At 49.2% G+C, this 23620-nt stretch overlaps 1 protein-coding gene across 1 annotated transcript in view; it reads left to right on the top strand.

The window, feature by feature from the left end:
* The window catches only part of MAD1L1 (mitotic arrest deficient 1 like 1), a 385042-nt gene extending 373622 nt beyond the window's left edge, over positions 1-11420 (top strand). The window contains exon 18 of the mRNA XM_087732706.1: positions 10354-11420. Within this exon, the coding sequence (XP_087588832.1) occupies positions 10354-10512 (159 nt within the window). The 3' untranslated portion in view covers positions 10513-11420. The remainder of the gene's footprint in view (positions 1-10353) is intronic.
* The last annotated feature ends 12200 nt before the right edge of the window (positions 11421-23620 follow it).

Here is a 23620-nt window from a genome sequence, read left to right as displayed (position 1 = left end):
CCGGGGTGCCAGACTATGACAAACAAGAGCTAGAAGAGGGTAATGAATAAACATGGTGAGAATTTCAGCTGTAATCTGCCATCAGGTCCATCTGTTACTTCTTCCCCCACAAGCCGTGCAAACTCAATGAGCCAGGAACAGGCATGCTCCATATACTGTCCCATCCTTCAGCCACATATCTAAGGTCTAATTGTCTGCTTGTCATTAAGTTTATCACTTATGGTCTCTTGAGCCATTATTGGTCACAGGATCTTCTTGTTCAGTTCTTTCACCTTCCATCCGCCCTGCTCATGACAAGACTTCTAGAATGACACTGAAAAGATGAGGAGGATAAATGTATTAATCACACACTGGTGTCTGTTGTATCACAGAGAAGCAGTTGCACCAGTGAGACATGCCTTGCAGGCGTGTGTAATCTGCTCATTTAGCTGTTCCAGCGCGCATTCAGCCTCCATCTCTTGCAAAACTAGATGCCCAGCTCCCAAACGAGGTGGTTCTTTTCCACTTGGCAGCTGGTGAGTCCTGAAGTCTGTAGGACCTCTTTGCACTGTGTCATATGCAGGCACTTCAGCTGGGGTGAGTCTTGGGTTTTCCTGCTTATTTGCTCTAATCCAGAGAAGGGAAAACAGAGGCCCCTGGCAGGAGCATGATGCAGAAGCAGCTAAGCAGAGGAACGGCGCGTGCCTGGTGTGACTCAGTGAGCGGTGAAGGCTCCAGCAAGTTCTGCCTGTTGGTGAGCGGTGGTTCACTCTGGGGAGTGGATGCCTATCTCCCTGGCAACGCGGCAGCTTGCAAAAAGTTGCCATCCAAATTCGCCGTGGTTCCAGCCGTCTCTCGTTGATGCAGGGTTTTGCAAACTTAACTGCTCATGTTCTCTTATAGACCTTTGTTCACGGATGCAGTTCACAAGTGGAATATCCCCCTGCTTTGGGAACCAGGCCATCTTAATTAAAGCCCACACAGATAATTTTTTTGCATTTCTCCCATAGGTGCTTCCTTGTCATGTTCCAGAAAGTCCATGTTCTTGGTTGTCTGCTCCTCCATTGCTTCCAGCTCTCCTCCCAGCAAGGGAGATGGAGAGGAATGTGATAAGCAACTTGGCTGGTTAATGAGATGGGTTCCCCGTCTAAATGAAGGATTCTTACGTGCTGGGTGCATTTGCCAGTCCCTGGTATCTCCCTCTAGTTGTCTGTCCGCTTCTGGCTCTCCTGGGAGAGAGGTTTGGGGCCTGGTTTGAGTTGCACCTAATTTTGCCTTTGTGCCAAGCCACCACGTTCATTGGGTCCAGGCACAGACCAGAAGCTGCCTCTGGATGGCAGGGCTGGAGAGCTACGTGAGGCTGTGATTTGGCTGGGAAAATAGAACTTAAATAACACCCAGTCCCTAGCATTGCAGGCTACAACTGCAGAGTCACTTCAGAGAAAGTAACGGGAGATTTTTCTCTCCCTAATTTATGTCTCTCCCGCATATGGCTTCTATGGAGTTGCTAATGTTACAGACAGATGGGTTGGCATTTTACTAGACAGAACACATGGGCTAGATGTTGTTAATGCTTGTTAGCTACTCACTCTGCAGCTTGACCAGTCCAATACGGTCACCTCGCAGATGGTTGGAAAGCTGCAGCCTGGGTGCTGGAGCGGTCCAGCTCTGCAGCACGTGGTTGTGACAGCAGTTGGGATAATGTGTGTTTGGCTGCTTTTTCTGAAGGGCTTCATTGTAGGTCAGAGATACCTGTGGCTGGGGGATCAACACGGCTTCCCCATATGTCAAGGAAAGACTGATTTGTAAAGATGCTGAGCCTTTTAACGAGGTATTGGCTTTAAAGGATTAATTTCATAGTTTGGATTTTTATATGATGGGGTTGGAAAAATTCTGTGAGCCCTCTGCCGTGCTCTCGTCTACACTCCTTCATGGTTGATGTTTATAAACATATTTGGCAGTAAACAACATTTAGCAGTCCTGAGGCCTGTTAAAAAGTTATAATTTAGGATCTCAAGCTCTGACTTACAGCTGGCTTCTGGTATTAGTTTAGAGTGAACATCCCATGCAATTTTCCTTTCTCTGTGATGTGAATAGTCTGCTGTGATTTAGTCTCACCAGTCTTGTATTCAACTGAACCGTTTCTAGGTATCACCTCAACAAATCTCCGCAGGGTGAATCTCCCTGATAGTTGGTTTGGAGATCCCCATCAGAATCTGTGGATGCAAAAGTAGATGCTAGTGGTGAATCATTTATGTTACCTTCTTCCCTCTTTGACAATACTGATGTTCAACTTACAGCATAATGGTGGGAGGCTGAATGCATCCTACAGATGAGATAGGGAATTTTAGTTTCAATACTTGTCCTTTAAAACTCTCAAAGCACTTTTGGAAAATGCACGGGTATTAATCCACACTGAGCAGTAGTTCTTCAAACCTATGATTTAAATTGGATATATTTGTCTCTGTCTGTCCTGAACTGTTGAGTAACATTAATGCACCCTGATAATAGCTGTCACATTTTACCCCAGGGGTTGCTCCTCAGTGATAGGTGAAATCACAGCAGTTCAAAGACCTGTCTTCCAGGATGAAAAGCTCTATAGGAATATTCAGATATAAAATAGTAATAGTATGAATCAAAAAATATGCTTCCCTTATTTTAAAGCCTTTGATCTTATTTTTATGGCATCACATTTGACAGTCTAAAGGGCATTAACCTGTAGGAGAAACCTTTTGAGAGAAGATGCTGACTTGCCCTCCACCACACAGAGCACCGTCCCCCAGGATTAACACCAGCCTGTTTTCCCCATTGAGAGGAGTGCAGGTGCTTCAGCACGTGTCCCTGCTCTTTTTCACATTTTTCATCTTTTACATTGGGTGCAGGAGAGCTCACATAGATCAAAACATGTAGCTGTAGGGAGAAGCTCACTGCTATGCAATACACCCAGCTCTGTGTTTCTTTGCTGCTGAGCTGGTGCAGCATCCAGGACTCCATCAATTCTGTCGCTCCTGTGCATAGTGCCTGGGTCATGTTTCTGATTAAGATGGAAGTATACGAGCTGACCTCTTGCGCAGAAGACATTGTGGGGCTGTGGTTCATCTCAATGTTGAATAATAAGAAAGAGAAAGGAAATGTTTGCTATAAATCTCAGTGCACACAGGGCTGCTTCTCACTTATCCCACCCCAGCTTTCAATTTTCTTCTTGGCATTGCCAGGCGCTTGCTTTTCTTTGCTCAGCAGCTAAAAGCAGCTTTTTCATTACATTTCCTGGAAGGCCCTTTACAGGCGTCCATCCCTCTCTGCCTCATAAATTCACTTTATATAGCAAGCTGGTGACACTGAGGTCAGAGGTCTTGGCAAGAAGCAATTATTATAAAGAAGTACTCTTCCTCTTTTGGGTTACAAAGAGGATATTAAAAGGGGAAGAACTTCGCTGCAGAGAAGGAATGGTCATTTGCGAAAGGTAGGTGACTTGATTGATGAAGAGCTGCACATCCTGCAAGAGCTACCTTGGGCAGGCATCCTGTCAGGCCGGATGAAACCTGCACAGTACCACAAAAAACCAAGAAGGAAACCAGTAAACAGTTTGCTAAGTAACCTCATAACTTCCAGCCGTAAGCACATCTTGTGGTACAATTTGTTTTTTTGTTTTTTTAATATTTCTCTAATTTTAAATGAACAGCCTCTAATTAAAGTGATTTAGTGGCTACCTGGGGACCTGGTATTTGAGCAGTGCGTGATGCTTAGGAGAGATTGATTGGTGAGGCGTAACTCAATTGGGGGATTTTGATAATGATATCATCACCCGAGAGAGCCAAGTTGGAGCAATTAGATCTCAAAACCTCGTGTTTGGGTTGTTATAACTTCAGCAGGCAGTTTCCACATGTGCAAACACACACACACACACACACACATGCTTTCCCTGGATATTTGCTGGGCAGTCCAGTTTTTTGGCTGGCTCCGTGCTTGGTGGGCTGCCGTGTGTGTGTGTGTGTGTGTGTGTGTGCGCGTGCGCACCTGTCCAGAGTGACCCCATAGTGGTGATCTATCAGCTCCGCAGACCCAGGGAGAGGGTGCCAGCCCACTCGGCATCTGTGCACCCCCCCTCAACATCTGCATGTGGACAAGGCAGCCTTTGACATTTAGAAAAATCTCAGCATCCGAAGCAAGAGGCAGAAACAAAAGGATTTTCTCGTTTAAAAGTCAGAGCCGGCAGCTGCTTAAAAGATACTTTCAAATAGGTTTGTTGGGCTGTGACAGGGTTTATGTGTATTAATGGGTGCTGAGGTAGGTGGTGGGTGCTGCAGGGAAGGTGTAAGAGGGAGGCGAGGGGCTGTCAGGGCCAAGGCACTTGGTGGCAGAGGCTCTGTGGTGCACTCAGTGGTAGCACTGCGGAGGTTTTGGGAGGTGATTGGACAGCATGGCTGACCCTGAGGACTTCTGCTGAGGGGGGAAGGTGTTGGGGAAGAGGGAGTGACTGTCCTGCATGAAGAGGAGGTCTGAGGGATTCGAATGATGAAGGCAAATTGCCAAAGGGATTGATCTGGTGAGGAGATGTGCATAACCCATGTCAGAGTAGGCTTCAGGATGGGGTGAGGAACACAAGGACAAGGGAAATGGCAGTAAGAACTGGGGCAGGGAGAGGAGAGCATGGCCACAGCACAGCCTGTAATGCCAGAGGAGCCTGTGGACCTGTACGGAGCAGGGAGAAGCTCTGTGTGGAGTCTCAGATGTGAAGCTGTGCTGCCCCTTCCCTCAGCACGCACGGGGCTGTTCGCCATGTGCATTCAGAGCAGTTGTGCGTGGGGACACAGCACGGACAGTGATTTATGGAAGGAGCATAGCGGATGAGATGGAGCCTCCATGATACATTCGCTGGGTAAATGGCACTGGGCAATGATTCACTTGCTCGTTTTGACCCCTAATACATCTTAGCCTTGAAAAGTAACATCTACTGTAGAGCATGGCCGAGCAGCATCTGCAAAGCAAAGGCTTGTGACTGTGCCAAGGGGTGGAAAGCCACTCTGGCAGCCCTGACAAAGTCCTAGATTTCACCCTTCCTCACACTGAGGAGGTGTTTGAACTGGGGTTCCCAAGCTGAGCCACAGCTCTCTTGCCTGCTGCACCTGGCACAAAGCTCCACCCTCACTGTTGTCAGCTCGCCAAAAACCATGTGGAAACTCAACCTCTGTCACTTGGGGGTGTGTGTTTGAAGATGCAGGAGCACATGTCCTGCGTGGATCACACCCCTGAAGGCAGCTGTGCTTTCTTGGTGTGGAAATCAGAGGTAGAATATCCCCACTTTAAGCTGAAATCATAGAATCATAGGACAGCCCAGGCTGGAGGGGACTTCGAAAGATCTGGTCCAACCTTTCATGGAAAAGGGAGCCTAGATGAGATTATCAGGTTGTATCGAATGCTGAAGCTCTCTTCTCCCCTTTTTCTGCATTTCTACTCCATTTTTTCTCATGATAACGACATCCCCATGTCAGCCTTCTCCTTGGGGCATGCAGCCACCCTCTTTTCAATCTTATTGCAGAGTCTGAAAGCCTACAGGACATTGGGTCGTATGCTCAACCAGTATTTTTCAAGAAACATCCTTTGCATGATTAAAGTCACGCTGCATGCCAGTTTATAGGTGGTGGCACTTTTGGAGCCAGAGCTAGGGAATCCATTATTTTTAGCTACCAAAATATGTCAGAGAGAAAAGGGCATACAAGAAACTAAAAAATTAGTGTATCTAGTTGAGAGTGCACTTCTGAACCATATGTTAGCTTGTAAATAACCAAAGGGGACACCGTCACACTTTCGATGTAGCTACCTCAGCTGGTTGAACAAGTGGAGAAGTAAATGCTAGGACTTGGCTTTCAGGGAGCATTCCTGTGCAACAGCAGCATCGGGGCAAAGAGCCATCTCAGCAAAATCAGTGCAGTCAGAAGCCCTGTATATGTTACGTTGAAGTGACAGCAGTTGATAGAGTCTCCTTTATGGTCCATACATTGCAGCATTACCAGCCCAGTCCAGCCAGCTGCTGGTCCATCCCCCAGCAGGGACATTTGGGAATGCCTATTGCTCCTCCACATCTTCTGCGTTGTCTGCTCCTTGCTGAGACGGTCCCTGTTGGAGAGAAGAACTTGCTTTTCTGGTGGTTATTTGAGACTTTTATATGTATATCTAAACTATAAAGCCTTGAATAATTTACCAATTTCCAGGGTTAAGAGGAAGATTTATGATGTTTCCTTCTGGCAGGCAGCAGCTGATCTTGATTCTCGTGGAAAAACAATTGTACTAAGGGCTCGTTTCTCTGAGCAGATCCAGGAGCAGCTACTGCGAGTTTACGTCACCATGTGGTAAATAGACCTGTCTTCTTCGTGTTTTACAATATAGTGAAATCTGCCCACTGATCTGATTGCTCTGTTGGGTAGCACAGCCTGCGAGGAGAAAAACGGGATGTCACCCTTCAAATCTATGGCAGGAGTTGCATCCTCCCACCCCCGGCAGAACCGAGCATGTGGTAACATGGGGCAAAGATTGATTTCCGTTGGCTTTTCTAGAAAAGGTCCCAATAGGCCTTAAATCAGACTGAACTGGCAACGGAGCTTAGCGAAAGCTGGAATCTTTCCTTTTGCAAGTATTTGAGATCTGAATAAAACATAACATAGACCTGAATCTCAGTAGTTTAGTGAGCCAGGCAGATTTTTTCCATGAATTAGAAGAAACCAATATAGGTCTATGTAAAGAGTACCTGTGAGATGGTATTCTCATAGTGCTTAGCTTCAGCATCCTGGGCTGCTCTGTGCTTGGGGAAACTGGGGGCGCGGGGGGAATATTTGCATCTCTAGCGAAGCACTGCACTTGGCTGGCTCAGCGCAGTGGGGAAGTGAAGTGTGATGGTGGTCCCCAAAGTCTCCTGTTGCATTGACTCCTCTATGCATTGACTACGAGGCAGATGGGGGTACTCACAGGCTCAGCTTTTCCTTCGACCCCATCTATTTGGTTTGACTCTAAATCTTGATACTTTTTCTTCCACACTTGTTTTCAAAAGCAACAACACACTATAGTGAGGTAGCTCTGAGTAAGACGTGTCAATAGCGTTGAGCACAGAGCAGTTAGGGCTGGGTTTGAATATGCTCTGGTCTCTCTTGCCCCGTTCCCACTCATGGACTGTTCCCATGGATCAGTGACACTTGTTTAGGTTCCTCAGCTGGGCATTTTCTACCTAGATGGGCTTGGGAGGCTTTTGGCTTTATCTAAACTTTGAATTCCCAGGGATGCATCACTGGGGTGAATGGCGATTGCATTACATGGAGTGTGTCATGTGAATAGTTGGTATGTGCTGTCACCTGCAAGTCCTTGTTAGCAGGGATTGGGTCCAGAAGTTTTTCTTTGAGGGTTGAAACTTTTTATTAATTTTAAAAATTGATTAAAAATAAGTGGAGGGCATCCTAGCTATGACTGTGAAGAGGAGGACTCAAGCGCCCTTACAGCTTTGAACTGCTGTAAGAAAAATTTCATCTTTGTATCTTTCATAAATCTGTTTTTTAGAGCTGGAGTCATAGGGATGCTCTGCATTGATCCAAAACAGCATGAAACAACCAGACCCTGCAGCATTCATTCAGCAGAGCATCCCCTCCAGTGTCCTCCCCCTCCTCGCTCCCGCACACCCCTGTGCATCCCCCTGCCTTGTCGTGATCCCCTGCTCGCTCCCACTCCCACGCCACCCACCCCAGCACTTCCCTCTCTGCCTGCAGCTCGCTGGATGCACCAGGCAGGGTGCAGACTGGCATTTGAAAAGAAATCCTGTGAATTAATGGGAACATATTGCTATTATTTCATATAATCACTTTATTTGTAAAGCACACGCTGCAAAGGTACTCCTGCTGTTGAACTCAAAGCAACAAATCTATCTATATATCCCAGTCTGTACTACATTATGAACAGATGGGCGAAGAAAAAAAAGCAATAAAAACAAATAATAAGAAAGGTAACAATGATAGCAATTTGAAAACACTCCCAGAAAAGAAAACAAAAACAAACAAGTTTCTACATTTTTTTAAAAGCAGTGTGATATTGAATGAACTAAACTGCAAGTGCATCCATCCTCAAAGTTAGCATGTAAACCTCTCCCGGCAGAGGAAGAATTGCCTTTTTTCCAAGTGGCTCCCACCTTGCCTGGTTCCTGTTGCAGAAGACATCATAAAAAACCTGGATGAGATGTCCAGGTTTTGGAAGCTTTTTAAGTTTTTTGGACTTTTTGGAATTCCTGGGGAGAGGGAGACCACAGCAGGGAGGACAGTCCCTCTCTTGACCATCCGACAACTGAAAGAAACCATGGTCCCATTGAACGCTGTGGGAAATAACAGTCTTCTCAGAAGCACGTATTTGTTCACATAACTTTCTCTGAATGTTATTCTTCTGCCTCTGGTGAAGGAGGAAACTTTGGTTATGAAGAATAGTAGAGAGAAATTACCATTAATCTCATAAAAAAGAAATTATTCAAATGTAGCCTTCACCCACGACACCAGTGAGCTCAAAGTAGAAGGGAAATTTAAAATGTTTATGGTACTCTGTTTCTGAGATCATAAAACACAAGCAAATGGTCTGGCACTGGGTGCTAAATTTCTTAAGGAACTTGCTTTAATTAATTAAACTAGTAAACCAATTAATGGATTTACTTGTAAATTCTTAGAAAATTAATTCTGTGCCCAAAGAGTGTTTTAAATCTGCGAAGGAGGCAGTGTGTAATTCATACAGAGCTTGAATTCCCATTTTAGATGAATCCAATTCAGCACTGACTTTGGAGACACAAGTGATGCGTTCATAATACTCGGACCTTCCTCCAAAACCGGCGCTTCCCATCAGCCAAATCCAGGGGGGCCTTTGCAAAACACAACGTGTGCTGCTTTCACAGCATCCAGCCCGTGGACTAGCTGCTAGCTATGCTGCAGCCTTGCATTGCTGTGGATGTACGTCCCTCCCTGTGCCTCCAACTGGCTTCTTCATCTGCCATCTCTGCCCTCTTCCTACTTAGCCTCTTTAATCTGACCCAGTGGTACATCAAATGTGCAGAAAGCAGGTAGGGTAGCTCCAGTAAGCAGCAGATTAAAGCACTGAACATCCTTTGGAGTTGCTGAAAAACAACCAAGCCAAAGTGGAGATTTAAACAAAAGCTAATTTACTTTTCCATGCAGAAACCTTGCTTAGATTCCCTGCCTGGCTCAGGGGTGATGGGGACATCCTCGGAACCCTGCGCTCTTTGCAATCCAAAGTGACACATACATGAAAAGTTCATAATCAAATGTATCCAGGCTCCTGAGAATATGAAATGGGAAACAAGCAGGTTCCCCAGGGCTCTCAGCAGTTACCGCTTCCCTTCTCTCCTGGCAGGTAAAGCCATGTTTTCCCTTCACGTGGCAATCCTCCACTCTGGTTTTTGGCGGCTGTACATTGGAGTGGGGGGCTGCCCCGCTCCTGCCCGCCCCGGGGAGATGCCGGCTTTGCCCAGCACCACCTGCACTGCCCCGCCTCAGCTCGAAGGGGAAGCAGAGCTGCAGAGCAATTAGGAACAGGAGCATTTTGAAGAGGAAAATGGCAGGGGAAAAAATTAGCATTTGCGCTGTGATGTTTTTGCTGTTTATTAATAAACAAGCAGCTTTCGTGCCTCCGGGGGCAGGAGAGGCTTCAAGAATTCCATATTTCTCTTGCATTTAGCTTTTTTTCGCTTGTTTTATATGTTACAGGAGATTTGTAATGTCTTCCCACATGTTGAGTTTCCTTATTTTCATGAGAGCATCTCTGGAATAATTCCTCTGGAGCTCTCGGCTATGTGCTGCCGGCCTGATTTAAACATCCAGAAACACTTCAGGGATGTGGGGCGGATCATCAGCTCGTTGGGAAGGAGTCATGTTAATTAGAAACAGGTCTGCTTCCTCCTACAGAAGCAGAACGACTTCAAGGATAAATGTTTTCATGGAGAGAAAGCCCTTCTGCATAGCTCCTGCCACCCGAGAGCTGGGCGGTGGTGGCAACGGTGACCTCAATGTGGGCACCCTGGTTCTGCACCGGCAGCACAGCCTGGCCCCTCTGCAGCCCCTTTCCAGGATGGTGGAACTGCTCATCTCACCGCCACACCATTTGTCACTGGGGGAGGCTCACACAGGGGTCCTGCGTGGGGACGTTGGAAATGCTCAACTCAATAACAGCCCAATTACGCTGTGTGCCAAACACTTGCGCTGCAGCAGATAACGTGTCCTTGATTACAGGCAGATCCATGCCGAAGGAGGCTTCAGGGCGACACCGCTAGCTCTCCACTGCATCACAGGAGGTGAATTAAAACCCTGCTGTATTAATGGGCTTGTTCTTCTTTCCCCTCAGGCCTCCAGCTCCTCCGGTGGAAAAATGCAGCTTCTGGAAACCGAGTTCTCACGAACCATCCGGGAGCTCATCGAACTCCACCTGCTTCGCCAGGACAGCATCCCGGCCTTCCTCAGTGCCCTCACCCTCGACCTCTTCAGCCGCCAGACCATTGCTTAGCATCCCACTGCCAGCCACCAGCCAGGTGTAGAGCACCCCTGGGCAGGACTCTTGAGGTAGCGAGAACAAATTCTCCCCACCCACCCTTCATTTGTGGCATTGGGTTACTTCTGTTTTGCAGCGAACTCCGTCTTCCCCCCCCTCTTTCATGCTGATTCCCAAACCCCACAAATTCCTTTGAAAAGCATCATTTCCCTCCCATGGGAGGGCAGGTCTAGCTCCATCCCAGGGCTCTCCTATGCCAAGACCCAAGCCCCATCTTTTAACTGGGAAATGTGTTCATCACTCCCCAGTCTGTCTCAGCATCTCTGGGAAGATGGTGGGAACTGCTTTTTTGAGGAGCCACAGCATCACCATTCACAGCTTTTCCCAAAAGGATCCCCCAAATCTGGGCCCTGGCAGAGAGACAAGTCTTGCGGGAGGCTGCTGCTTCCTGCCCCCATGGTTGTCCTCTCCTAATGGGAGCCAAGGGCTTGGTCCTGGAGGATAGGGACCTGGGGAAGGATCAGTCATGAGTAGCAGGTTCTTTGTGGATACCTTCTGCTCTTGCAAACAGCTCATCACTCAACAGGGTTGAAATTACTTTCAAGATATTCAGTTACCTGAGTCTGCCGTCACTCAGCAGACAAGCGCAAGCATAAAGGGCCATTTGAAGACCCTATACCTGCGTTGACACCTCTATGTTGTGTGCTGTGCTCAGATATCACTGACATGCTTTTTGTTCCTCACTGAGACTCTTGGACTCTTGGGCTCTTCTCAGGACTGGAGAAGGTGGGAAGGAGCTCTTTGAGGTGTGTTCACTACTGCTGGCTGTAGCTGTGGAGGATGGAGCACCCCCTGAAGTCTGACATTTTGTGTTACAACGGGTATAGCTCTTCTATCATAAGAATAAAGTGTCGCTTCCCAAACTGGATGTATGATTCCTTTATTTGGGATATATACTGTGCTCCCCCTGTGCTCTCCTACATGTAAAGCATGATAAGGAATTGTCCATCACACACCATTGTGTGATGCTAGTACTGCTTTGAGAAGGGAGGACATCGTTATCTCAGTTTTACCAGGCAAGTCTCATTCATGCTGTAAACCAGATTAGTTTGTTATGAACTACTGTGTACATTGATTTCCAATTGATACCAGCAGGAACATACTTCCTAAGCCTGGAGACAAGGTAGCAGTAAGCAGGCTAGAAAGTTAGCTTAGATGCTCACAGTGGCTACGGGGTTGGCCATGCATGCTGGAGTCACTCCGGGACCTGTTGATGTGTCTACAGGCACGGAAAATAGCTGCTACAGACCCCACTGATCAGAGGTGGAGGGACAAGCACGTGTTGTGGGGAGGCTGCAGCCCGCATATCCCCAACCCTCCTCCCCACAGGGTTTTGCAGGGAAGTGCAATAGCAGAAGTTTGGTGTTTTCTTTTCTGCTTGAAGAAGTCCTGGTGGAAGATGAATTGCCTGGCATGCTGTGCCAGGGGAACGCTGCCTGATTCATATGCGCGACGTGGCACTGAGAGTCGCCTTCCTCAGTCATGGGGAAAATGAATCATGACGTCAGCTGCATTCGGCTCCTCCGCCAACACAATAGCAGATCCTGGCTGCCTCTGAAAATTTTTCTCCTGGCTCCTCGCAGGAGAAATGAAGTAATTAATAAGTTTACAATAAACCCTCTATCTTAGCAAAACACGGGTGAAGCGAGAAGCGATGCTGGAGAGTGACAAGGGAAAACACGTTCTGCCCATTGGAAAGTTGCCTCCCAAGAGTGAAAGGATAATAAGTTGGGGTAGAAAACACAGCAATCTTCCGAGACGCCTTCGGTGGGGAGGAGAGACAGATGAATTACCGCTCTGCACCCCGTTCTCCCAGCAAGACTGATTTGTTCAACGAAGTTTAATATGCCAGCACAGCTGAGAGAGGTGTGTCATGAGGATGGGTGCTTGGCCAGATGTGCCGGTGTGGTGCAGCACCTGGCCCTGCTCGTGGCTCGGGAAGCTGCTGGGGTAACTGTCCTGCTTTGGCCAGCAGCATCCCTGCCCTGCTTGTGGTGTAATGCTGTTGCACAGTGAGCAGGCTTGGGCACTACGCAAAACCAGGGCTTTTGGGAGCTCTGAGGCTTGCTGATGGAGGCCTGGGAGCATTCATGTGGAAGCATGACCATTGCAAAGCCACCTGGGCCACCTGTGGGACACAGGCTTGTGGTTGAGCATGGGGGAGAGGAGCAGAGACTCCCCAGTTTCCAGTTCCAACACTAAATTCAGGATGAAGCCCCAAACGTATGGCTGTACCCTGCTGCCACAGCAGCTCCCAGCTCTGCTGTCGTCATTATACTGCTCGTCTCAGCCGTGACGGAGCTGCGAGGAGTAACTGCAACACTGAATTTCTCAGTGATTGCTCCTTCCATGCCGAGCTACACAGGGCTCGGCAGCCCATCGCAGGGCCCTGCTGCTGTGTTCGCTGCCCCCGCGTCCCCCCTCCATGGGGGCAGCTCCCCAGGGCAGTGCAAGCAGAGACCCTGGTTGCCACCGGTGGTACAGCAGGCTTCAAACACCCAGGAGGTAGGGGCACAAGTCCCATCTGGCTTCAGCTTGTCCCTTGCAAAGCTCCAGCACCATTGGTGGAAAATCCTTTTAGAAAACCTTGGGAGATCAGTAATAAATATGCAGTTGGTTGGAGGAGAGAGGTGAGAGTGTTAACAAGTGTGTGTATGCTCGCTGGGTCTCCATGCGTGCTCACTGGGTTTATATGCTATAAGCTGTAAAATATGATTTATTAATGCACGGCTGGGGGACTGTGTGTGTCAGAGCACTGTCTGGTTTGCAGTGTTGCCTGAAGCTTCACTTCACTCAAACTGCTTGCGAGCCCCCGCTCCTCTACTGATCAAGCCTTTTCATCTGCGTGCATATATAAATACCAGACAGGGGCAAAGAGCTGTCAAGTACTGCCATACGGTCCTTGAATGCAGCAGAGCTCTTGGCTAAGGCAGGTATAGCAAAGTTCATGCCTCTCCTAAGGTCACATCTCTGAACCTGGAGTCTTTTTGCTCTGGCTTTGTGTCACCTGTCATTGTTGCATGTTGTTCATGTGAGTGTGAGAGTTGTCCTGGAAGTGTGTGATGCCACAGAAGGGACTAGAGAAACCTTTTTGGGATGAGCCATGAGAAGCTTAGGATTCATAGACGTTAGTTACAGATCATCTCCATGTAACGCCATAGGAGGAAGGGAAGGAGAAGAGAGAGAGAGCATGAATCATAGAATCATAGAGTCATAGAATCGTCAAGGTTGGAAAAGACCCTTAAGATCATCGAGTCCAACCGTCAACTTATCACTGCCAAGTCCATCTATACCATGTCTTCAAGCACCATATCTATCCATTCTTTAAATACCTCCAGGGATGGGGACTCAACCACTTCCCTGGGCAGCCTGTTCCAATGCTTGACCGCCCTCTCAGTGAAGTTTTTCCTAATGTCTAACCTAAACCTCCCCTGGTGCAGCTTGAGGCCGTTTCCTCTCGTTCTATCACTCGTTACTAGGGAGAAGAGGCCGACCCCCACCTCGCTACAACCTCCTTTCAGGTAGTTGTAGAGAGCAATAAGGTCTCCCCTCAGCCTCCTCTTCTCCAGGCTAAACAACCCCAGCTCCCTCAGCCGCTCCTCATAAGACTTGTGCTCTAGACCCTTCACCAACTTCGTTGCCCTCCTCTGGACACGCTCCAGCACCTCAATGTCCTTCTTGTAGTGAGGGGCCCAAAACTGAACACAGCACTCGAGGTGCGGCCTCACCAGTGCCGAGTACAGGGGCACTATCACCTCCCTGGTCCTGCTGGCCACACTATTCCTGATACAAGCCAGGATTCTATTGGCCCTCTTGGCCACCTGGGCACACTGCTGGCTCATGTTCAGGCGGCTGTCAACCAACACCCCCAGGTCCTTTTCTGCCAGGCAGCTCTCCAGCCACTCCTCCCCCAGCCTGTAGTGTTGCACGGGGTTGTTGTGACCCAAGTGCAGGACCCGGCACTGAGCCTTATTGAACCTCATGCAGTTGGCCATCAGTCCAGCCTGTCCAGATCCCTCTGTGGGGCCTTCCTACCCTCCAGCAGATCGACACTTCCACCCAACTTGGTGTCATCTGCAAACTTACTGAGGGTGCACTCGATCCCCTCATCCAGATCATCAATGAAGATACTGAACAGGACTGGCCCCAGTCCTGAGGGGCCAGTGGGGGTGCGTACCTAGGGAGCGAAGGGCAGGAGCGGGGCTGGGGACGGATGGAGAGGAAGAAATGGTGCTAGACGGAAAGGGAAGCCACAGTTTCTAAACTAAGGAAAGAAAAGCCATCTTCTCCCACTGGCCAACTGATGCTGGAGGCTCTGTGGCAGCCTGCGCCCAGGCTCTCCCCACCTCGGGGGCTGGCAAGTCGCTGGTTTTCCTGCACACCCCTGGCCTCAGCGGGGCTCCGGCTGGATGCCCCCTCCTTTTCCCTGCTGCATGGAGGAAAAGCCACTGCCTCAAGGCACAGATCACAGCCCTCCCAAGGGTGTGCAGCGGTGTTGTACAGAGGCTGTTGCTTTGCTCCCTCCCACAAGCCCTCAAGGTTTTTCCCAACTCCCTAAGGGCAGAGAGGCCTTTCCCTCCCCCAAGCTCCTCACAAAGTGCCTTTTCCCTTCTCCTGCTTCTCCCAGCACAGGTGGGGTTAGTTGTCAGGGGTGGCCAGCGTGGCCACTGTCTGGGAAGCTCCAGGCTCTGGGTGGGCAGGAGAGCCACGATGGAGGGGGATGAGCACCCTTAAATACCTCCTCCCACTGCTGCTGGGTTGAAGGGGAGAGCTGCACTGGCTTGTGGGAGTACTGAGAGGATTGGGGTATGGAGATCGATGGGGCAGGAGCGATCCCACTCCTGGCTCTTGGATTTTCTGCCTGCCCCCAGGACAAGCCAGGGAGCCCTTCTGCACTGCGGGCTCTGTAAAATAGGAATATAGCTTCCCAGTCATGGCCTCCCAACGCCAGCCAGCAGTGAAGGTTATTTGACCCCAAATGCAGCCCTACAGTGAGCCCAGATGGGCAGCATCATCCCAACGGGGCTCATAATCGGTGGGGGTCAGACACAGCATCCCACAACTGCAGCACCGCTGTTGCTCTCAGTTCTCCATTGTTCCCCTCTGCTCGCTCCAACACACTGAAGAAACATGGAGCAGCACCCACCCTTTTCATTTCCCAAGCCCAGCAGTGGGCTGAGAGACAGCTGAGAATGGTGTGAGTTGGGCTGACGGGCGGACGTGTCAAAGTAAGCCTCGGGGGAGAGAGGCAAAGCCTTCCTAGGACATCACCAAGGTAATGCTGGACCCCAGCAGCCAATGCTGCTCAGTGCAGGAGATGAGGCAGCCAGGACAGGTTTGGCTCTGCTATAGCTTTTAGGTGTTCGAAGACATTGGGAAAACAATGACAGTGTCAGATGCCAGCTTACTGTAGCTAACGACGGCGCGTTCTTGATGAGGCAAGTGTAGTAGCTGGGGAGGACAGAACAGGCTCTCCGTGCTGGTGTAAATCACTTTCGTGCCGCCTGCTGTGACAGCAGATTCGGATTTAGTAGCAGCGATGCTAAAAGTTGCATGATATTTAAAAGCTACAAAACGCGCCCACTCTGATCAGGGGAGGGATATTAAATAAATAAATAAATAAATAATCAGCAAAGCTTTTTCACGAAGTCTTTTTTAAATATTAAAATCCCATCCTTCCCAACAGGAAAGCTTTTTTCAGGCTAAGAGGAGCAACTGAACGGCATCTGATGATATCGCATTGACACAAGTGTCTAGAAAAATAGGGTAGAAATGTATGATCTGTTCTGAAAAAGGAACCCTAGCTAATAGGAAATATGCTGATGCTACTTTTAATTTCATGACTCAGGTTTGCTGCAAAATTGATGGGAATCTGCACTGGAGCTTGCTCACATTAAAACAGTTCTCTGCTGCTCAGGGGTTTTCCATTTCTTGTTTCTCTTTGGGGGGATTATAATTGTAAAATTTTTTGGTATTCCAGGGGCTCGTAGATGTTATTTGAAAGGAAAGGAGAGCGGTCTGGCATCAAAAGGAAATAGGAGATTTTTGCTTCAGAAATGTTCTACGTAGAAATCACTGGCCAAAGCCTTCACTAAGGGCCTGTTGCAGACCCCGGCCCTGGGCAACTGTCCCAGCGGCTGCTCCTGCTCCTTCCACCCATGGTGGCTGGGTCTCCAGCCTTCCTTGTGTGCATGTTTTCCCTCAAAGCAAATACAAGGGACACAACAGAAAGAAAATACACTTTAAAGAAAAGGCTGCTGTGCAAGTTAGGGAGCACAAAGGCAGCTCCTTGATGCTGGAGGGCTCGGGAGCAGCCCGTATCTTTGGTCTCCACCCAAACCACCACTGAAGCACGTTCCTTCAGGTTGTGTCGGTTCTCTCTCCTGCTTCCCCAACATGGGATCAAGCAACTCCCAGCCCCTTCATCTTCCCTGTGCTGTTTCCTGGCCCGGGCTCTGGTGCTGATGAGTTTATTAGTGTTGCTAATTTTACCTGATGCTGCTTCCTTCTCTTCATGACAGGTTGTGTTTTTTTGAACTCCAGCTGACTGATTGAGCTCCCTTTAATATTCCCTGTTTTGCTTTGAATTCTCTTTGTTGGCTGTTGCTTCTTGTGGTTTTGGTTGTTTTTCTTTAATCCTCTCACTGCCTCTTTTTCCTCCCTGGTCCCTCTGATGCCTCTTCAACCTGGAACAGAGCCAGAGACCATCAGGAGGTCATTGAAACACAGACGGTTGTTGGATTTAAATAAGGACTAGATAGATAATTTTATGACCATTAACAAGACTCGCTGCTCTGCAAGCTAAAATAATAAGGGCAATCATATCTCATGGTTCGGGGAGCAAGCTGATTGCCTGTAGGGACTGAGAAGGTAATTCTGCATCCCTGCCTCCCCCCAAAATATGATCCTGTTGACAAGATGCAGACAGGTCGAAGGGCAGGAGGATGCACGTGCAGAAGGACGTGTGAGGCGCAGGGCTTGGCTAGAGAGTGAGAGTATTTCCCTTGTCACCTCTATCATCACACTCCTTTTATCTGGTGATCAGAAACGTCTGGTATCAACGTGATGGAAAATGTGAAAGGCTCTGAATTTTGGCAGATGAACCTCTCCTCTCTCCATGAGCATGTACTGGGTAACATTTGTGCCGTACGATTGCAGGCACTTTGCTTTGCTGGTGATGGTGGCTGGTTCATCTGCCAGGCTGTACCCATAACCGCTACTAAGAAGCAGTCTCCCTAAAGAGAAATTAAGAGCATGAACCTCACTGAATTCCTTTAGTCTGGAGGTGCCTCCCACTCCCCATTGACCGTGGAGTGCATGAGGGAGACCAGCCTTATACGTAAGGGGGTGATGGCAAAACGCACTGTCCCTCTTTCACCCCTTCTCCCCTCTGCGGCTGTCCCGGCTCCTCCACGTGCATGTGTCTTTCTGCAGCTTGCTTTGGGAGTCACGCTCCAGTCCTTGGGGATGTACGTGATCAGCTCCCGCTCTGATCCCGCTGTTACGAGGCAGAGCCGCCCTTGAGTGGCATGCTCTGAAGTGACAGCTCCTCTCGCTGTGAGTCCTGGGAGCTGAGATGAGGAGGAGTGAGAAAAGCCCCCCAGACAGCACCAGTCTCTTGGGTGGATCCATCCAGCCGATGACGGATGTTTTTGGGTAAGTCTGTAGGTAATGCTAGCTCCTCATGTCAATGCTGGAGTCTCCTGCCCAGTGCACCACTATCCTGGACACCAAGCCCTGGCCTCATGTGGGCAGAGCATCACCTGTGTGCTTCCAGCCAGGTCGTGGGATTCCTCACCCCGTATGGAGACAGCATGAACCCACCATGGCATGCTGCCATTCCTGAGCTGCCAGCCCTGTGGTGAGGATTATAGCTCTGAAAAATCACTCGTTAACTTTGCTAACTCATTAGTAAACACCAATTGCAGAATAGATCCTAGGCATGCTAATGACTGATTTTACGGGATCACTCATAATTAACAGTCTATAGCAGCACTTTTTATTTAATTACACACAGGCAGAGCTGGGTGGCATGGGAAGGTTGATGGGCAAGTCAGAAGCCACCAGCACTGACTGCCCAGCCCTGACAAGTGACCCCGAGGGAGGTTTGGGCAGTGGCACTGTAGGTTGAGGTGGTTTGGTTGGCATCTCCCAGCGTATGCTGGCCATGGTCATGAGCTATAGGGGGGTCACATACTGTACCTCTGTTTGCCCTCCCCAGTATGGGTGTGGAGCCGTGGTCTATTGGTGCCTCTGCAGAGCCTTGTCATGGGTCTTCCCTGACAGCTCTGCTTCTGCAAAGGCAGTTGTCAGCTTTTGGGAGGTCACTGCTCTTTGCTGGCGAGGAAAGGATCATAGGTCCTGTGGGAGAGCAGGACACGCGGCCCCTGTCTGCAGGACCTGTCTCCTCCCATGTGCTGCCAGTTCAGCTAACTGCCCCTCTGCACCCCACACGCAGATTTTTAATACAGCAAAAGTGCTCAGGGAGGATGGCAATCCCACCTGCATGGGATGCTCAGCCCCAGTCACGCTGGCAGACAGGGTGGTCCTACAGATTGCCCTGAAACCCCAACCCCAAGCTCGTTCTCTGTGCAGAGACCCCACGATGCCTACGTGGCATCCAGCCACGTGGATGCCTACATCCAGCCTGGCGACACCTTCTCTTCCTTGCTTTTCTCCTTAGGAGGAGGAGGAAGATGGGTCATGGGGCTGAAGCAGAGATGTTCCCAAGGTGAGGAAGGCACCAGGCCCCCCAAAAGCTATATTCTCCCCACACTCACCCTGTTTCCATCACTGCTGATTCCTGGCTTCACGGTTAACTCTGGCCTTGCACAGTCCCCAGGTCCTGTAACCAGTGTTAAATGTAATGAGTGATCTTGTCCTCCTTGTTTGTCTCCTCTTTAGTGTAACACTGTAATTAGCTTAATTACCAACAGATTCTTTTTTTTTTTGGTAACTTAAAATGGAAATTAAATTTTGCACCAGGTTTTACAGGCTGTTAACGGGAATCGAATAATCAAGCCTGACTCCAAGTCCTTGAAAATGAGTATTAAAAAAGGTCTGTATTTGCATATTCATGTTTTTAATAGGGTTCAGAAGGTATATTTGCAACTGATGAAAAGGATTAATTAAGCCTAATTTGCATAGGAAGAAAAGTTTAACCCCTTGCATGCTAGTGTGTCAGAGACTGACAGTTTGAATGCCAGTGCTCGATACTGGAGAGACACACAGGCAATGCAGCACCTGGCTGAGAGCAACATGCTGCGGCGCATCTTCCTTCCACTCGAGGAGGACAGGACACGGGGAAATCCAGGATCTCGGCATCACCCTGGTGCGGTCGGTCCCCCTGTGCCCACAACCAGCTCCTGGGTTTGGCCTCTGTCCCTCTACCACGGTGGTTTGTGACCTGGGTCTCCCACAGCAATGCCACCGCATCAGGCCTTGAGCAAAACATGTGGCTCCTCCCAGCATGAGCTGGGCTGTCCAGCTCTAACACAGTTTTAAGAAATAATTTTGGTAAAGCCAGCTCTGTTCCCTGAGCTGTTCACAGCAGCGCTGCCCATGGCTGGCATGGGGTGGGAGGACCCATGGCCAGTAGGGGCACCAAAACCTTTATCTCCTGAACTCATCTCCAATTTCTTTATTTCTTGGTGAGGCTGATGCTAATCAGGGGTTAAAGGCTGTACGGGAACATCAGACCAGGGTGAGACTCGTGTGTCCTGTCCTGCTCCCAGCCATCGGTCCAAGGCTCGGCTCAGAGGGTGACAGCACCCCACAAGCCTGGGACCCGTGCAGCTTCAGGGGAAGAGATGCAGAGCTGCCTGCACCCTAAATCCCAGCGGGCACCCCTGGCACAGAGAAATCAGCAGGGTCTTGCACAGCTCAGTCCAGTTGTGATCTAAGGAAAATGTATAAACTCCCCCAAATCAATCATACCCCTAGTCTGGAAAGCAGAATGGGAACATGACACTTCCCAGGGCTGTACAAAGCTGTGCTAGTTTTGTCTGGGACAGAGTTAGTTAATTTTCTTCATAGTAGCTGATATGGGGCTATGTTTTGGATTTGTACTGAAAACAGTGTTGATAACACAGGGATGTTTTAGTTACTGCTGAGCAGGGCTTACACAGAGTCAAGGCCTTTTCTGCTTCTCACCCCACCAGCGAGTGGGCTGGGGGTGCACAAGAAGCTGGGAGGGGACACGGCCGGGACAGCTGACCTCAACTGACCAAAGGGATATTCCGTACCATATGGCCTCATGCTCAGCATATAAAGCTGGGGGAAGAAGGAGGAAGGGGGGACATTTGGAGTGATGGCATTTGTCTTCCCAAGCAACCATTATGTGTGATGGAGCCCTGCTTTCCTGGAGATGGCTGAACACCTGCCTGCCCATGGGCAGTGGTGAATGAATCCCTTCTTTTGCTTTGCTTGTGTGCGCGGCTTTTGCTTTACCTGTTAAACTGTCTATCTGAACCCACAAGTTTTCTCACTTTTACTCTTCTGATTCTCTCCCCCATCCTGCCGTGGGGGGAGTGAGCGAGCAGCTGTGCGGTGCTTAGTTGCTAGCTGGGGTTAAACCACGACAGTCTTTTTGGTGCCCGACATGGGGCTCAAAGGGGTCGAGATAACAACAGGTTTGATTGGAATGTGCTAGATCAAATTTATAACTGTTATTGCTGTTTAGCTATTAATCGGCAGGCTTCTGTGCTTGCCATGGGGCTTGCTTGCCTTACTGTATATTAGAGTCTAGTGCTTGTTAGTGGCTGCTTTTTGGTTTCACTGCTTGCTGTACTGCTGTACTGCTTATCGTCTTACTCTGCTGTGCCTGGGAACATTTTGTTAACCAAGCAATGGCGATGCGCCTGGGCTGGCAGATGGCCAGGGCATCAGTGCTGTTTCTGTGCTGCTGCACTGGACAGGCTGGAACTCCAGTGTGAACTCAAGTGGAAGGGACTGTGACCTGTGGATGAGCCCACATGGGAGCGGGACGCCCCAAAGCATCTGTGGCTGTGGATGAGCCCATGTCAGAGCAGGTCCATCTCGAAGCATCTGGGACTGTAGTTATGTCTGTGCCACAGCAGGTACACCTCTAAAGGGACTGTGGCCCAAGGGTAAGTCCACGCTGGAGAAGGTACGCCTTGATGCATCAGTGGCTGTGAATAAGTCCATGCTGTAGCAGGTACACCTTGAAGCATCAGTGGCTGTGGATGAGGTCATGCTGGAGCACCTCAAAGTGTGTGGCTGTGTATAAGCCCACAGCAGAGCAGGTACTCCCCTGGAGGGACTGCAGGCATGGGTAAGGCCATGTTGGAGCAGGTTTACTTCTGAAGGGACTGGCTGTGGGTAAGGCCACTCTGGAGGAGGTATAACTCTGAAGGTATTGTGGCCCATGGAGAAGGCCACACTGGAACAGGTGCACCTCAAAGCAACTGTGGCTGTGGCTAAGTCTATGCCACAGCAGGTATACCTCTGGAGAGACTGTGGCTCATAGATAAGGCTCCACTTGGAGCAGGCACAGCCCTAAGGGACTGCAGTCCAAGCCAGAGCAGGGGCAATGGGAGGAGTTCATTACAATGTTAAACCCATGGTCTTGTCCAAAGGGACCAGGGGTGGAGATTGTAATGGAAATACCTTTAAATTGTTGTAACCCGTGATCTGAGTTGCATGTTATAGGAATTACTAAAGCAGGAACCACCTGAACCAATGGAGGAGAAACCTTACAAGAAGCAGTGCAAGTGCAGCAGTGACTCAACCTGAGCTGGCTTTGGTGCCCAATAGCTCCACAGAACACGCAACCTCTCCTGTCCTGAGTGACCACCATCACAGATGGAGCCCAAAGTCATGGACTAAATGAACTCAGTGAACATTTTGTGGACATTTATGGACATTTTACAGACATTTCACAGGGGTGGTCCATAGGCTAAGGGAATGATATCTGTGTATTATATCAAAAGATGGGAAGGGTGGTGGTGGGTAATGAGAATGTATTGGATAGTGTGGGACGTGAGCATGACATAAATGGTAGGAAATAAGGGGTGGAGAATGTGCTGGTTTTGGATTTGTGCTGAAAACAGTGTTGATAATACAGAGATGTTTTCGTTACTGCTGAGCAGTGCTCACGCAGAGTCAAGGCCTTTTCTGCCTCTCACCCCACCAGCGAGTGGGCTGGGGGTGCGCAAGAAGCTGGGAGAGGACACAGCCAGGACAGCTGACCCCAGCTGGCCAGAGGGATATTCCATGCCATATGACCTCATGTTCAGCATATAAAACTGGGGGAAGAAGAAGGAAGCAGGGGACATTTGGAGTGATGGCATTTGTCTTCCCAAGTAACTGTTACGCATGATGGAGCCCTGCTTAGTTGCTGGCTGGGGTTAAACCATAACAAAAGCTGAGAACAGAGCACAGCTTTGAGTCAGAGCCTGAATGTTGCTAAAAAGTGGGAAAAAATAAATAAATCAGGCATTCATTTTGCTTCAGCAGGTGGTGTGCTGCATTCCCCTTGTAATGCTTTGGTGGCGTGTGTTGCTAATTATTTTTTGGGTGGAATTTGCTGTGCACAGCGCACGGGGTTCATTAGACAGAGATGGCTTTGAAGTGGCGTTCGGAATTAATGCTGGCATATGTAAATGTTTCTTGTGCCATGGAAAAGCTGGTTATAAATGATGCATGAGGTCCAGCGAGAAAGATAGATGCTTGCTTTGTTTATACACACCCATTGGGCTTCGTTATGCCAAAAACAGGCAGAGGAAAATCGGTGGTGTCTTGCACAGTTCATATATTTGCTACCCAGCTGTATGTGAGCGTTTAGCAGAAGTTAGCATGGCATCCTTAGGACACCGCATCCCAAATTTTCTCCAGTCAGAAACACATGTTAGCAACCCAGCAAGGCTGCTGCTGCCTCTGCACTCAGCATCTTCCCCAGGTCCCGCAGACGATGAGAAGGATGCATCCTGCACTATAAATCATCAAGGTCCTGACCTGTACGCCGCACTCAGGCAAAAACCGCCTCAGAGAAGAGGTGCTTAGTGGTAACACTGGTTTAAGGAGTCCCTACTCACCTCCTCCT

The sequence above is a fragment of the Nipponia nippon genome, unplaced genomic scaffold (genome assembly GCF_047370975.1).
Source record: "Nipponia nippon isolate SJK-2023a ecotype South Korea unplaced genomic scaffold, ASM4737097v1 scaffold_5, whole genome shotgun sequence".
In the NCBI taxonomy this organism is placed as follows: domain Eukaryota; kingdom Metazoa; phylum Chordata; class Aves; order Pelecaniformes; family Threskiornithidae; genus Nipponia; species Nipponia nippon.
Note: the sequence above shows the minus strand (reverse complement) of the source record. Positions and strands in the feature narration are given on the sequence as shown.